Here is a 15,529-nt window from a genome sequence, read left to right as displayed (position 1 = left end):
ACATTAATTGAGGCACATATTATAATTAATAAAAGTCTTACATTCTCTCACTTGGCCCAACGACCACAAACCATTAATCTAAATTATAACGGTTATACATATTATTGTGCTACATATTCCCTTTCATATACTATAACACTAGTAACTTATTTTACTAGACTCATAAGCTATAAAATATTTAACATTATGGTCCAACTGTCAATACGAGTTAAACAAGTCAAATATTGAAGCACCGTCGTCAAGCTAAAAAGGGTAAAGGAAGATGATCGTCAAACTAATCGACACGTGCAACCAGGTGTCTCCTTTTAATCCATTTCCTTGCATGCGAGTAAGGTATTTCTTGGTAAAAACAAAAATTGTAAGCTCTCTTATAATATAAAATAAGAAGAACTAAGATCAGCAGAGCAAACAGAGAAGTGTTCTTCATCCAATATTTCTCAACAAAAATGTCAAGAAACATAATAAAAGAAGGGGTGAAGAAGGTGGGGCGTTTGACAAAAAGTGAAAGGTTCCCTATACTTGAAGGGCACCCAATTGGACAAGAACATGGAAAAGAAGCAGTGGAGTCTGTTGGGAACCTTAAAAAAGCCATGAAATTAGGTGGTGATAAAGCTAAGAAGACTAAGGAATTCAGAATCTATAGGTGGAGTCCTGATAATCCTAGCCAAAAGCCCTTTCTTCAATCTTTTTTTATTGACCTTCCTTCCTGTGGCCCCATGGTATGTGCTTTATTATTGCTATCGTAATTAATTTTTGCTGTGTTCATTTTTATTGTTATAGTCTTTTGGTCAATTAGAACCTGAATTTTTTTTTTCTAACTGTAAAATTTAGGAGAGTAAGAGCAGATTAGAAATGCTACAATTCAATTTAGTTTGTCGAAAATTGAATCATAGTTTAATATGGTCGAGTACTAATGAGAACTTTAGGTTGACAACCTCGAATCAGTCCTTGAATTATGCTCCTGTGCCGTTTTGTGCCCTTTTTATTTTTTATGATTGTTGTATGCTCGAAAGCAACAACTACAAGATTCCCTTAATTTCATGAAATCGTGCAGCTCTGTCTATTAATGTTTTGACAGATGGGAAGGAATCACTTGCCTCTGCTAAATTATTGAACCTATGACTTTGAAGTTTTCCACCAACTTCGACCACTAGCCCACACCTTTTGGCTCATGTTTCACTTTATGAAACCATGTTTTGATTGAATATGAAGATTAAGAAACAAGGAATGACTTTTGAAACTTGAATATGAACATGTCAAAACATTTGTGTGTCAGATTAAGTTTAAGTTATTATTATTTTATTTTGTTTGGTCAAATTTAGAAACGATTTAAAAAAATATAAGATTGCTTCACGTGAGGGTATCCAATGGAATATTCTTTTCTCTTTCTTGTCAATTTTAGCCAAAAACAGAATTTCCAAAGAATTTCCCTTCGTGCCTAAAATTGTCTTATAGGAGTAGAATTTTAAGCATGCTATTGAAAGATCAGAAGTAAAGATTCCCGAGTATCTTTGGGATTAGGTATCGTCCCCCAATGATCTTAGTACCAAGTATATCCTAGGAAGCTATTTTAGTTTAGTAACGAATCAAATGGATCAATAAAAAAAGAAAAGTTGTTCAAATGGGAATTTGAAGTTGAAGGTTCATCATTTTATATTTGAGTTTAGAGTCTTAGTTTTTTAATTTGAACTCTGGTACCGTCCTATATTTTACGCTTTCCTTGAATTGAACTCTTATTCTCGATTTAGTTAATTTTTTCTATTTGTAGGTTCTAGATGCATTGCAAAAGATGAAGGGGGAGGAAGATTCAAGTTTGAGTTATAGGAGGTCATGTAGAGAAGGAATATGTGGATCATGCTCGATGAACATCGATGGGGTTAACACAGTGGCATGTCTCAAGCCTATTGATACAGATACAAGCAGGCCAACTACCATCACTCCTCTTCCTCACATGTTTGTCATCAAAGATTTGGTCGTTGATCTCACTAATTTCTACCAGCAGTACAAGTAATTTCCCTATCTCCTTTTGTCATTTCATCGAGTTATTCAATTTCGATTTTATGTGCATCCGTAATTTTCAATGTAGACATGCTTGGCATCAATAGAATGTTTAGAAATATCACACTTTATGTGAAGGTGTTTTATTGGAGTTAAAGTGGTCTAAAATTAGCCATAGCAATTTCTATTGTTGTAAATCATATTTAAGGGTATAATAGGAAGTTTGAAGTTAAATTGTTGTCACTGAGTATAGAAAAACGACATTCTTCTTAGACTAACTAAAAAGGAAAGAGTTGTCACATGATTAAATTGGGAAGGAGGGACTAATATTTTTCATGTCCAGTACATACTGACAACTTCTAGTCTATCTTAAGGGCTGTAAACTCAACTAGGTCAGTCACTATTGAACAGTGTGAACTACTTAATTAGTGGAGTTGACAAGACCCGCTTTAATTTTGATGAAGCTAAACGATAAATGTATTTTATAACCTTATCATAGTTTCATTCACAATTGATGTGAATCCAGGATCTAGAGTCAGCGGGTTCGTAATGGGTGATTTGTTTACATGCGTAAATTTTTAAATGTTTTGTTTTTGTGTGTGTGTAGTTTGATACCAAAACAATGAACTAATGAGTACAGTTGAACCCTGTAATAGATCCCGCCTCTGATGGACAATTATACATTGGAGCATGGTTAATTTGTGAATCTAGCATAAACTGAATTTTGTGATATTTTGAGGATTTTCAGGTCTATAGAGCCATGGTTAAAGACACGAAAACCGCCCCAAGACGGGAGAGAATATAGGCAAACACCAGAGGATAGGAAGAAGCTTGATGGGTTATATGAATGCATATTATGTGCTTGCTGCAGCACTTCTTGCCCTTCTTACTGGTGGAATCCGGAAGAGTTCCTTGGACCTGCTGCCTTGCTCCATGCCTATCGATGGATCTCCGACAGGTTAATTCTTTTGTTAATTCTTCAAACACCAATTAAATATTAGTACCAAAAATGCTTAGCAATTAATTTTGTTAATCTTGCTTGTTAGAGGTTTAACCAATGTTTCTTTTGTTCAGTCGAGATGATTTTGCGAGTGAGAGATTGCAGGGGATAACAGAGGACAAGGGGAGGTTATATCGGTGCAGGACTATAAGAAATTGCACAGCATGTTGCCCCAAAAGCCTTAATCCTGCTAATGCCATAAACAAGATGAAGGCTAGGCATTTAATTGATACGCCAGTGGAGGACCTTGAAGCTGAGCCCGAGCCTCGTTTTGGGCAAGCCTAATGTGTTATCCTTCTTTGAAGGGGGAAGTATTAGGAACTCTAGTGTGTGGTTAGCAAATAATAATTGTAATACGTAGAAGTTTATTATAGTTTGTCCTTGTTATCTTATTATTTTGTGTGTGATCCGTCTAGTTCACCTTCTACTTCCATTCAGATAGTCGATTTATAGTCGGATGTTACAGTATCCTCAATGATTATTACCTATGATAAATAAGACAGACATGTTAAACCATAGACCATAGTACAATTTAGTAGTATTGTGCTCGAGTACTATGTATGATTTAAAGTCGGTTGCTGATCGTAGAAATGGGGTATGTGTTGATTTTTTTACTAAGTTCTAATCACCCAATATAACTAATCACCCAGTTTATATTGACTGCTTGTGGTTTGAAGTCGCTGTGTACTGCTCCCTCCGATTCATAAAGTGGCTATTCAGGGTGTGTTCGGTACGGAGGGTGTTTTCTAATTTTCTCATGTTTATTTAGTTAAAAAAGTTGGAAAATACTTTTTTTAGAAAAATAAGTTTTTTAAAAATAAGAAAAATAATTTTCTTAACGAAAGTAGGAAAAACAAGTCTACAATTGGCATTCTACCAACCATCCAACTCACCTCTCAACCACCCAACCCACCAAACCCCAACTCACTCCCACCACCTCATCACTCACACCACCCCTCCACCACCCAAACTCACTTCCCGCCCACCTAACCCCCTCCAATTTTTTTTCTTTTTAAATTGTTTAAATTGTTCTTTTAGTTTTCTGCACCACCCATCCACCCACATCCATCTACCCTTCAAAGTTATTTATTTATTTTTAAAAAAAAAAAATTAAAGTTCTTTTCGTTTTCTACGCCACCTTAGGTGAAAGGTGGTCAGGTGCACATTCTTTGCCGAAAAATTACTGCACATTTTTTGCCGGAAAATTATGTATCTAGGTTAAATGTTAGTTATTATGAGTATATATTTAATTTTGTATATTCTTGACACAAGTGAGAAAAAAATCTGCACACCACTCATCAAATTCCTAGCTCCGACGCTGACTCCATCCATACACTCCCCTCCCCCCATCCCGAATTTTCTACTTCATATAATTAATTTAATTTTATAAAAAAAAATTATATAAAATAAGAATTTTGTGTGGTTAAATTTGGTGTGGGGTGGGTGGTGGGGGTGGGTTGTGGTTTGGGGGGCAAGGTAGGGGTAAGAATAGATTTTCATTTTGTATAAAACTTTTATAAAAATAAAATAAAATAAAATATATTAAATAAAAAAATTAGGAGGCGTAGGGGGAGGGGATGGAGGGGTGGGTGAAGATGACGCACGTTTGAGGGTGGTGGTTGGATTGGGTGAGGATTTGGTTCGGCAGGTGATGAAGGGTGAGTGCTTGGGGTGAGTGGTGGGTGGCGGGTGTTGGGGGTGAGGTGGATGTGGTATGGGTGGTGGGGTTGCAGTGGGATTTGTGGGGCTGGGGTAAGTATTTTTCAAAAAATATTTTCTACTAACTAACTGAACATGAGAAAATAAGTAAGAAATTCACTTATTTTCCGCTAATCAACTGAACATGAGAAAATAAGTAAAAAAAATCACTTATTTTTCAAGAACACATTTTTTAGGAAAATATTTTCCTTCGTGCCGAACACACCTATAGTCTTTTTATTTTATTTCAAGATAACTATGTCTTTTTAATTTGATTCAAAATAAGTGTTCAATACACAAGTAATATGAAAAAGGCGAAATAAATATTTACTTTTAACCGGGGAAATGTCATCCAAAACTATCTATGTAGGAGAACTTTCTATTAGCTCCAGCAGGACAAGCTCCAGCAGGACAAGCACACTCTCTTACATTGTACGCAACTGTCCACTTAAAATATCAAAGGTCTAGATCAGTGGCGGATTCAGAATTTTCATTCACGGTGTTCGGAAAAAAAAAAGGAAGCTAAATATACACTGTAATTTTTTGCTAAGGGTGTTCAAAAGTTAATATATGCACATAAACATAAAAAATCTACCCTATATATACACTGTAATTTTTTGTCAAGGATATTCGAGTGAACACCCTGGACTACACGTAGATCCGCCGCCGGTGTAGATCACATCTCTTCTCCATTCTCATGCTTTAGAAAACTATCCCTTTATGCTTATTAGCTCTATGAATTCTTCAATTATATGCCTTCTCTATTTAGAACTTCTTCCACATTCATCTACTTAGACCCCTAGAAACACAATTTCTCAAAATTTGCTTGTATTTGCATACTCAATGTCTCCTCGGCATTCAGAGTCGTATCTAGTCTTGTAGGCGCAGTTCAATTAAATTCTTAACTTTTGACGTGGAAAGATAAATTTATGTGTAAAAAATTATACTAGAATTGTAATAATAAATAGGAGTAGAAGATATGAGTCCATAACTTTAAAAATATAATAGATTCACTAATAAGAATTTTAAGATCGCACCCATAAAATTTAAATCATGAATCCACTTCTGCATTAGTCCCTAAATAGTCTTTTAGAATTCTTTATGTTTTTAATCACATGTTACCTTTTTTTCTATTTTTGCCTCCTTTAGGTATTGGGCGTAAGTCATCACCACTACTATCCACAACCACATTGCAACTAATCACTAGAGTAAGTCATCACCAGTTCACCACTATTAGCCAATATTTACAATTAGCACTACGGATCTTTGTTACTACAACAAAAATCAATTACTACCGACAATCACCACAATCGGCAATATTATATCATCAACCACAACATCAGTCAACACTATCACTATTAGTTATTAATATCACCAAATATCGTATAATTTTTAAAACTATTTTGCTTATTGAAAATGGATTTTTTGCACTTAGATATTGACACAATTTCTTAATTATTTACTTTTCATATTTGAATATAATATCTTAATATTCACATATATATTCATATTTAGGCATTTTAATAATTAGACATACATTTAGATTCAAATGTGTTCATGATTAATTCCTTTCGAAGATCCCTACCTCTACGTCTATTTGATTTTTTTTTTCATGAGGTAAGTTAAATCAAAACGTGATACTTCTTAGTATTGATAATTTTCCGTTGTAAGTCCGTCCATATTTATACTAGAAAGGAATTACAACATTTTTTTAGCTGTAAGCACACGTCCAGTAATTCATCAAGAATCTTTCATTTCTAAATATACTCTTTTTTTTTTTTCTTTTTTTTTTGGCAATAATGTGAAGCGTAACTGAGAAGGTTTTCATTATTGCAAATACAATTTGTAGTATTCTTGCTTTGGTTTCTGACAAGGGAACTTGGATAATAATATTTTAATAGTTATAATTAAAAAGGCAAAATATTCCAGCTGTATTACGCAAGCGTGCACAAAAGTTATTGATGTGTTTTATTGATAATCAAAAGCAATGTACAAAAAAATCCAAAAAAGGCCAAAGTTAAGAAAAAATAGAAACAGCAAGAAAGAAAAATCATATTGTTCAAGAATGCAAATAGCTAAAAACTGATTGAGCACTGCAACTGAATCTTGACATCTGCCTCCATATACCAACTGTTGTCCTTGTGATCATCAGCATCCTATCTTCAAGGTTCTGGTTCTTATATTTGGATACTGATGTTTGTCCAAGTTTAATAAGCTCCTACCTTGTGAAGGCAGCTCTGAGTACTGTCTGTATTCCACTGCTCCAAAAAGAATAGCCTGATTAGCAATGTAACCAGCTAAGCTATTTCCTTCTCTCAGTACATGCAGGAATTCCACCTTACAAAGTTTTTGCAACTCTTTAATGTCTTCAACAATCCCAATCAGTTGCCATGGAACTTCCCAATTGCCTTCTATAATGTTTTTCATCAGCATGGAGTCAGTTTCTATTAGAACTTGATGTATATTGTTTGCCACACAATGATATATAGCCTCCTTGATTGCTACAGCTTCTGCTTCAATGTCAGTGGTTTTATGAATCTCTTTCCCTTCTGCATATATCAAATCTCCTAAAGAGTTTCTCAAGCAATATCCATATAAACTTCTCCCAGGATTGCCTTTACTTGCACCATCTGCATTGCACTTGATAATTACCATCTGGAGGTAGAGTTCAATGAATGAATTGATAACTCATTTTAGGTTTGAAATCTTCCGGATACTGAATCATTGATGGCAAGTTAGATGGAAAATTTCAATCTTGGATAAACTGTTTGCATTAACTGCCATAAGTTTCTGTTTATTTGATATACTTGACTGTTAAACCCCATTGATCCTCCATGTTTGATGGAGTTTCTTCTCTTCCATAATGCCCACATGATGATCGCAGGAACTGCATGAACTATAGGCTTTAGAATGAGTCTGCACTCCTTTTTTCGCCAACTTTCTATCATGTATGGAATGTGCTGTCCCACCAAATGAACACCTGCAAAATTAGCAAACATTCTCCACAGTTTTGAGGTTGTATGAGAGGTTAGAAAAGGTGTCATTTTGTCTCCTGATGTGGTTCTGTACAACACCAACATTTAGATGGTAGTTGAATTCCTTTTCTACACAAAATATCATCAACAAGCATTCTACACTTCCATGCTCTCCAAAGTGTAAATGAGAACATGAAAGGAAGATGTTTCCTCCACATCTGATTATATATATTCATCTTCACCTCTCTATGTCTAACATATTCCCATGCACTTTTAATTGAAAATTTTGCCCTCTTCTCTAGTAACCACTATCTCCTATCTAATTCTGCTGCTGGATCAGGAGGAGGAATATTGTTTGCCACATGCTGCACATAATCTTCTGGTATATATTGTCTCAAAACTTGAACAATCCAACCTTCTGAAATGGCAAATTGGTTCACTTCTATCTCATCCTCCATACTGACATCAGGTTATTTTATTACTTCCTCCGTCTTTTAACCGTCGCTTTATTTTATTTTTCACATTCATTAGCAAAAATAATAAATATAAGATATTGTTTATTAAATTATCCTTATAAAAATCGACTAATTTTTCTTTTAAATATTGTGCATACTTCTTTAATGTTAATGGTATAGTTAAAAATAATTTTTAACTTTGATTTTGAAATCTTAAAGTGACCATTCCCTCCGTCCATTTTTTACTTGTCTACATGTGAATCGGTACACCCCTTAAAAAGTAAATAATAGGCAAAAGTCATAGATAGCCCCCTAAACTTTACCACATTTTCCTCATGGCTACCTAAACCGAGGGTTGTACCTATTGGGTGCCTAAACTACCCTGAATTTATACCACATAAGCACCTTTTGCCTACATGGCAGCTCGTGTGTGCTGCACGCAAAATGGGCGCGTGAAGGGTTGTGTTGTTGCTTACATGGCAACTCCAACGTACCTTTTTTTTAAATAACCCCAAATTTAAAACCCCAATTCCAAATTCTCTCCTTTCTCCTCCTTTCTCCCCCGTTTCTCTCTCTCCTTTCTCCCCGTTTCTCTCTCTTCTTTCGGTTCAATTTCTTTCTTCCTTCTCTCTTCTCTCTCAATTTATAGTTGTTGCTGTGTGTATTCTCTCTTATTTCTCTCTTGGTTCTCTCTTCTTTATAGCAATGTCACAAAATTCAGGGATTATAGATGAAAATGTTATTTGTAATTGTGGTAATTCTTGTAATGTAAGAACTTCGAGAACAGTTAACAACCCAGGTCGTAGATTTTTTGGTTGCAAGATGCCAAAAGTGAGTGGCTATTTTAAAATTTTGATTTTCGGCCATTTTTTCGGATTTGTTGTGTTCATAATTTTCTTTTACTTTTATGTAGTATATGGGTGGATGTCGCTATTTTAAATGGATTGATCCATTCTCCGCAGGTTGAGCTTTTGAAGGAGAAGCTTAAAGAGGTTGAAGAAGAGAGGGATACATTGAAATATAAAATGAAGGAACTTGGAGGCAAGTTTGATTCATTGAAACAAAAATTGAAGGAAATTAAGCAAGAGAGGGACTGTGCAAAAGCCAAATTCAACAGGCTTGTCGTTGTTGTTCTATGTTTTTTACTTGCAAAAATTATCTTTGGGTAGTCTAATTGTTTGTAATGTTCCTACAAAGATTTTCTTCTATGTTTGTAGTAATGTTTTGGTTATTAGATTTTGTGAATTACTTGGCTTGTGTTTGGCATTGTGAATTAGTCGCAAATATGACATGAATATAAATCATCAAAGAAACATAGCAATTGTTCATTAAAATGCTAGCATCATACATAAAAAAGAAAATAGAGACCTAGTCAACAACTATGACCTCTTCCTCTTCCTTCTTTTGAACATCGAATCCTATGCCCTCCCGGCACTTACACTCGCAGACCCAAATACAGAGTGTATCTCCCTCCGTCAATTGCTCGGATTCCAGAAAGTCTTTCCACCCGAGACAGAGGCGCGCGTGTTTTCCAATTTTGTAGGTCATAGTGTAACGTTTTTCTCCATAAGCAACAACGGCATGAGTTTTTTGGTTGGTAGAACATCAAGAATATTAGTAGGAAGCACCTGCAAAAAAAAAAACATGAAAAATTACTAAACTATTGCAATAAAAATAGCAAATGAAACATGGATGCTAAATTAAACGTACGAAATCATCACTTTCTACGTATGACCGTGTTAATTTCTTCTCGAAATATGCCAACATTTTTGAGGTTGAATGAACTTGTTTTAAGAAGTGAATGGGATAATTTGAATGGGATGAAGAGAATGGGGATGAAGTTAGTGGGTTTTATAGATAGTTGAAATGGAAGATTAAGTGAATTGGATGAAGTTGGATGGGGTGAATTCAATGAAGTGAATTGAATTCACCCGATGTGGTGTTTGATTTATGGCCTAATTGGTTGTATTTGACTCCAACCGTCCCATTTATTTGGTTGTTGAGTATTTTGACCCATTTATTGTGTTTTTTGTCTTGAAATGGCACAACTGCCACGGCTGCCTATATTCCAATCCTATTGTTAATCTGCCCCGTGCATGTTTGACTCAGTGGCATAAATTGAAGAGTAGTATTGGCACAAATTTGATTAGCACAAATCGAAAAGTACCATTGCTAATGTCATTGGCACAATAGTAATGCATAATAATAAGTCTAGCTAGACAAGATGCAAATATAAGTCTAGCTTTACATATACTAAAGACATTGTTTCAAATACCCTAAATGTGACAAATTTCCTACATTAACTACTTGTTGGAGCTTCCTTCTGCTGAAGATCTGGTTGCTTCTGATGCAGCCTTTTGGTTTCTCTTGTTGGCTCTCAATCGGGATAGTTGTGATGTGGTCATTGCATCTTTTCCTTGCCATTTCAGTCCACGAGCTTTATAACCAATATCAATATTTGTTGGTGAAGCACTCTTCAAGTTTGTTGCACCATGTAGAACCCTCTCACTTGTTGTACCAGGCTTCAATTAAAATGTGAAACATTAGTAAATTGTGTTGAACAAAGATAAAGGCAAATCATAAAGTGAACTTACATTAAAGACTTGTGCTCCAGTAACAGGATTAGAGTATACACCAAAACCAGTTGTAGGCCTACTTTTATTTCCAGTAGCTGCAGCAAAACCAGCAGTAGTATATGCCCTTTTGTGGCCTGATAATGGTGGCAATTGACTTGAAGAAGAGTCTTCTCTTGCACTCACAAATGGTACCCCTCTTGCATTTGTGAATTTTTTTCTGCCCCTTCCCCTGCCAGCTCCAACTTGAGCCCTCTTTTGTGGAGCTACTGGCACAGCCCTTGTGTCACCACAAATTGAGCTTGATTGTGTAGTTGCATAAGCTGAACTAGCAGTTGGATATGCAGGACTCTTCGTTCTAGACTATATTACACAATTAAAAATATAAATGATCCAAAGTGTATAAATTGTACAATTTAAATGAAGATGTAAATAACTTTTACAAGATATACTTACTGCTGGTGTTGGAGCAACAGTTTGGGCATCTCTTGGCACATAACTTGTGTCACTACAAACAGAGCTGGATTGAGTTGGTTGAGATTGACTTCCTTGCCTTTCAGTTGAGGGTATTGGTTGAGAAGGACCACCCATTCCATGCTAGCAAACAGAAACAATGGGATGAAAATTAGAGACTTATATGTAACAAACTAAAGTTAAGAATATGACAAATTCAATTGTACTTACTCTTCTTCCACAGGCAGTCTTGTTATGGCCAACTTGTTTGCACAATGAACAAGTCATCTTCACACCCTTCTTTGACAACTTTCCATATTTCTTTGGCTCATCTTTATCCTTCATTCTTTTCTTCTTTGGTCTCCCAGACATTTTTCTTGGCACTAAAGGCTCTATTGATGGGTTTGTAGTCTTAGGCCACATCCTCATATTGGTAATAGGTTGGATGAAGTGACTATAAGCCTTAAGAAATGTTTCCTTCCTATACCAATGCTCTACATGTGCATCAGGATCTAGATTCAAGTAATAATAAGCACAAACAGCATGAGGGCAAGGAACACCCCTTAACATCCACAGCCTACAGTCACAATATTTCTTATCCAAGTGGACAACAAATGTGAACCCACCATCTCTAATTTCAAAACCATGAACCCCATTCCATTGAACATGACACCTATTAGACAACTCCTTGTTCTCTTCCAATATTCTTCTTGCCATAGGGCAATATCATCAATCCAAGTTTCTGCAAATTTGATCATGTCTACATGCCTATTCATCATTTTATGCCTAATTTCCTCTAACATGGTGATAATAGATTTATGTCTAGCAGCTAAGATCCAAGAATTAAAAGTCTCACACATGTTATTTTCCACAACATCACACTTGGAATGAAACTTGAAATATGCCCTACAAAAAGTAAAAGGCTCATAATGCATAAAATCCTCCATTATCTTGGGCTTACCCAATTTGGCCATTTTATCCATCTCCTCTTTAAACTTGACTTCAAAGCTAGCCTTAGAGCATCTCCAAAACTGCTTCCTTCTTTCTTCTCCTCTCCACTCTTTGTGCCAATTACTCCAAACATGTCTAGCACATCTCCTTGTCTCAGCATTTGGCAGCAGCTCCAATAAGACAGGAATAAGTCCCTTCCAAAAGTGTGCAAAGTACAAAAAAAAAAAAATAGTTAAACATACTGAAATGTCCTCTACTAAACTGAAATTTTAAGTAAATGGAACAAAAATGGTACCTTTTGCATGTCTGACATTACAGTCAACCCTTCACCATTTCCCAAATTCAGATCAGCAATCAAGTACTTTATGAACCAATTCCAGCTATGTTTAGTCTCTGTATCCACCACTGCCTAGGCAATAGGATACATTTGGTTGTTCCCATTCTTTCCCACAGCTACCAATAGCTCACCCTTACAAGTTCCTTTAAGAAAACAACCATCAAATCCTATTATTTTTCTGCACCCATCCAACCAGCCTTGCTTAAATGCCTGGAAGCACACATAGAAGTACACAAAAAAAAAATTCCCTGGTTCAGTCTCCTTATCAATTTTAACCCAACAACTACTTCCTGGATTGGTTTGCTTGATCATGTCAGCATAGTCACATAATCTGAAAAATTCCAGATTCCAGTCACCCATATTTTCTATCATAACCCTCTGTTTTGCCCTGTGGCAAACAGTCCTACCAACATAAAGACCAAGCTTGTCCCTTACCAATTCCTGAATTTCCCATATCCTTATGTAAGGTTGAGAAACAATTCTGTCCTTAAACTTCCTTGCTATTAGCTTAGAAGTGCACATCTTGTTTTTGTTCAAAGGAATACATTTGTGAATGGGATGATAGGTAATCACCTTAAAATCACCTGTGTCCCTATCAAGCTTAGCTGCCAACACCACTTACACTTGGTATTTTTACACTTAGCCCTCACCCTATGGCTATCATTTGGTCTTACCTTCAACTGCCTCCTATATTCTACAGCATAGTCTGCTAGAGCCTTTCTAAATTGTGTTACACCATCAAAGACCATTCCAAGCTCAAAAACAGCCACCTCACAATCTTCATCATACCTAACTTTTTTGCTTTTCCTTCTAGAAGGTAAATCTACCCCCCTACAAAGATCTACATCAAGCTATTCTTCACTATCTTCACTCCAACAACGTAGCTATCAATATATTCCTCATCTCCACCCAATTTCCCAAAGATATTTGTTAGACTTATTTTTCCCAATATCCTCAAACCCTCTATCTATACCACCAGCCTCTCCAACTGGAATTTCTTGAGTTGCAGCAGCTTTTTTTCTTTATTTGTTTACTTCTTCTTTCTTGTCTAATAGCTCTCAACTCCTCATCTATATCTGACCCATCTTCTGGTGGTATTTCTCCTAGATCTGAATCACTACTCACACAATCAGATATATTAGATGCTTCTTCACCTAACTTGTCACTAGCAGCCCCATATACAAACTCAGGAGTAACCCCAACACCCTCCTGATCTAGGTTATCATAAGCAGACCAAACACCCTCGTGATCTAGGTTATCAGCAGCAGCCCCAACACCCTCTTTATCTAAGTTATCAGCAGCCCCAACCCCTTTTGATGACCTAGTTTGACTAGAAGAAACTTCTGGGCCTTTTAAGAGACCAACAGGCCCATCAGTTTCAGCCAAGGCAGTATCCAATGAATGAAGGACATATACATGAAAGGGGTCCTCATTTTTTAGGTCTTTTATTAGGTCCAGTAGATGTTTGTCAGACTCAATAACATTGAATTCTCTAGTATTTGCATCTTGGTAAAAAAAAACCATCAACTGATAAATAACCTAATTCTCTAGTATAATAAAACAATTCCATTAGGGAATAGTAGTCTTTCTCGATATACCTGATGATTGGCACTAAAAAGGAATGGTAATTAGGGTCAGGATTTTCTACAAAGGTCCCACCGTAGTGAATGTGTGTAAATATGACCTCCTCCATGGTCAATTAGTAAGGTAAACCTGAAAAAAAAAATCACAAAATGATTTAATTTCAGCAAAATTACCAAAAGGGCACACTTTTAAGGCATATTTTACAGAAATGGAGCAGGGAATATTCTCAAACACATAACCCCAAATCTGGAAATTAAAAACCTAACTTTCTATAAATATAGTAACGGAAAGGGACGGAATATACTAACTTTCTAATCCCACTCACCACCAAGAAACGACTACTACACTACAAATATAGTAACGGAAAGGGACGGAATATTAAACAAACACCAAAAAAACTAAACTAATCTCAAAAAGTAAAACCCTAGCAAGCTTAAACAACCATTATGAACACGATTAACAACTAATCTAGAGAGATACAAAGGTTTAAGATACTTACACGTAAGATATTATCCTCAAAACACCTTTAATCGACGGTGATGCTCACCGTCGATGATGTCGCCGTGAGAGAGAGACGGGTCGGGGAGAGAGAAAAGAGCAAAATGGGAATTAGGTTAGTGGTAGGCCCATTTACATTAGGAACCCGTTTTTTTTAAAAAAAAAAAAAACACGTGGATTTTATTTTCCACGTGGGAGGCGTTAAATGGAGCTAAAGTACACGTCATCGGGGCGTATATACACGCGCCCAGGTGTAATTAGAAAAAGGCCAAAAGGTGCTTATGTGGTATAAATTCAGGGTAGTTTAGGTACCCAATAGGTACAACCCTCGGTTTAGGTAGCCATGAGGAAAATGTGGTAAAGTTTAGGGGGCTATCTATGACTTTTGCCTAAATAATAAATGATAAATTTAATATATCACCCTTTAAATATAATAAATTTAATATTTTGAGAAATGCATTTAGAAATTATTATAATTAATAATAAAGGTAAATCAGTAGTTGGATCAGGTTGCACGCTGCAATATATATTTGAATCGGGTTGCATGTTCCGCAACATATATTGGATCGGGTTGCATGACTTAAGGCTCTATTTCACAAAAGTCATCATAATTTCCCCCGACTACCTCGGGAACTGTACCACCTATCCCCGCGGATCAAAATCGTACTAATAGGGCTCGAGAAAGGGTCAACGGAGGTAAATGGGTTAAAAGTGCTATAACGACAACAAATAATATGGATGTAAAAATATTTATCATTAAAATAGGCTAAAAAGGCGAAGTTTCAAATTTTGGTGAAATTGGGAAGTTATCGGTAGTATTAATAAATATTTGATAATGTAAGTAACGGTAGTAATAATTGTCTTGTAGTTTTGAGCCCACATAATTTTCCCATACTAAAATTAGTGAATTTGCCCGTGTTTCGCGCGGTTTTGAAAGATATGAATAAACTTAAAGATAATATTTTTATAAATTTAGTTGAGATGGAAGTCCTAAAATTCAGTTTTAC

At 35.8% G+C, this 15,529-nt stretch overlaps 2 protein-coding genes across 3 annotated transcripts; one reads left to right on the top strand and one right to left on the bottom strand.

Annotated features, from left to right (window-relative positions):
* The first annotated feature begins 357 nt into the window (after positions 1-357).
* LOC132059480 (succinate dehydrogenase [ubiquinone] iron-sulfur subunit 3, mitochondrial-like) lies at positions 358-3,514 on the top strand. Its single transcript, XM_059452101.1, has 4 exons — positions 358-719; positions 1,769-2,007; positions 2,747-2,956; positions 3,073-3,514. Exons 1-4 carry the CDS (start codon positions 447-449, stop codon positions 3,281-3,283), a joined length of 933 nt encoding a protein of 310 aa, XP_059308084.1. The 5' UTR covers positions 358-446; the 3' UTR covers positions 3,284-3,514.
* Positions 3,515-10,375: 6,861 nt separating this feature from the next.
* LOC132060716 (uncharacterized) lies at positions 10,376-13,266 on the bottom strand. Of its 2 annotated transcripts, XM_059453674.1 has the most exons (5): positions 12,399-13,266; positions 11,384-12,297; positions 11,156-11,296; positions 10,721-11,062; positions 10,376-10,648 (listed from the first exon to the last, which is right to left on the bottom strand). In XM_059453674.1, exons 2-5 carry the CDS (start codon positions 11,867-11,869, stop codon positions 10,430-10,432), a joined length of 1,188 nt encoding a protein of 395 aa, XP_059309657.1. In that variant the 5' UTR covers positions 11,870-12,297; positions 12,399-13,266; the 3' UTR covers positions 10,376-10,429. The 2 variants fall into 2 exon arrangements, with proteins under 2 accessions (XP_059309657.1, XP_059309656.1); XM_059453673.1 differs by having other exon boundaries at positions 11,384-13,266.
* Between the last annotated feature and the right edge of the window lie 2,263 nt (positions 13,267-15,529).

This window comes from Lycium ferocissimum, chromosome 6 (assembly GCF_029784015.1).
Source record: "Lycium ferocissimum isolate CSIRO_LF1 chromosome 6, AGI_CSIRO_Lferr_CH_V1, whole genome shotgun sequence".
Lineage (NCBI taxonomy): Eukaryota > Viridiplantae > Streptophyta > Magnoliopsida > Solanales > Solanaceae > Lycium > Lycium ferocissimum.
This window is presented reverse-complemented; position numbering and strand designations above follow the sequence as displayed.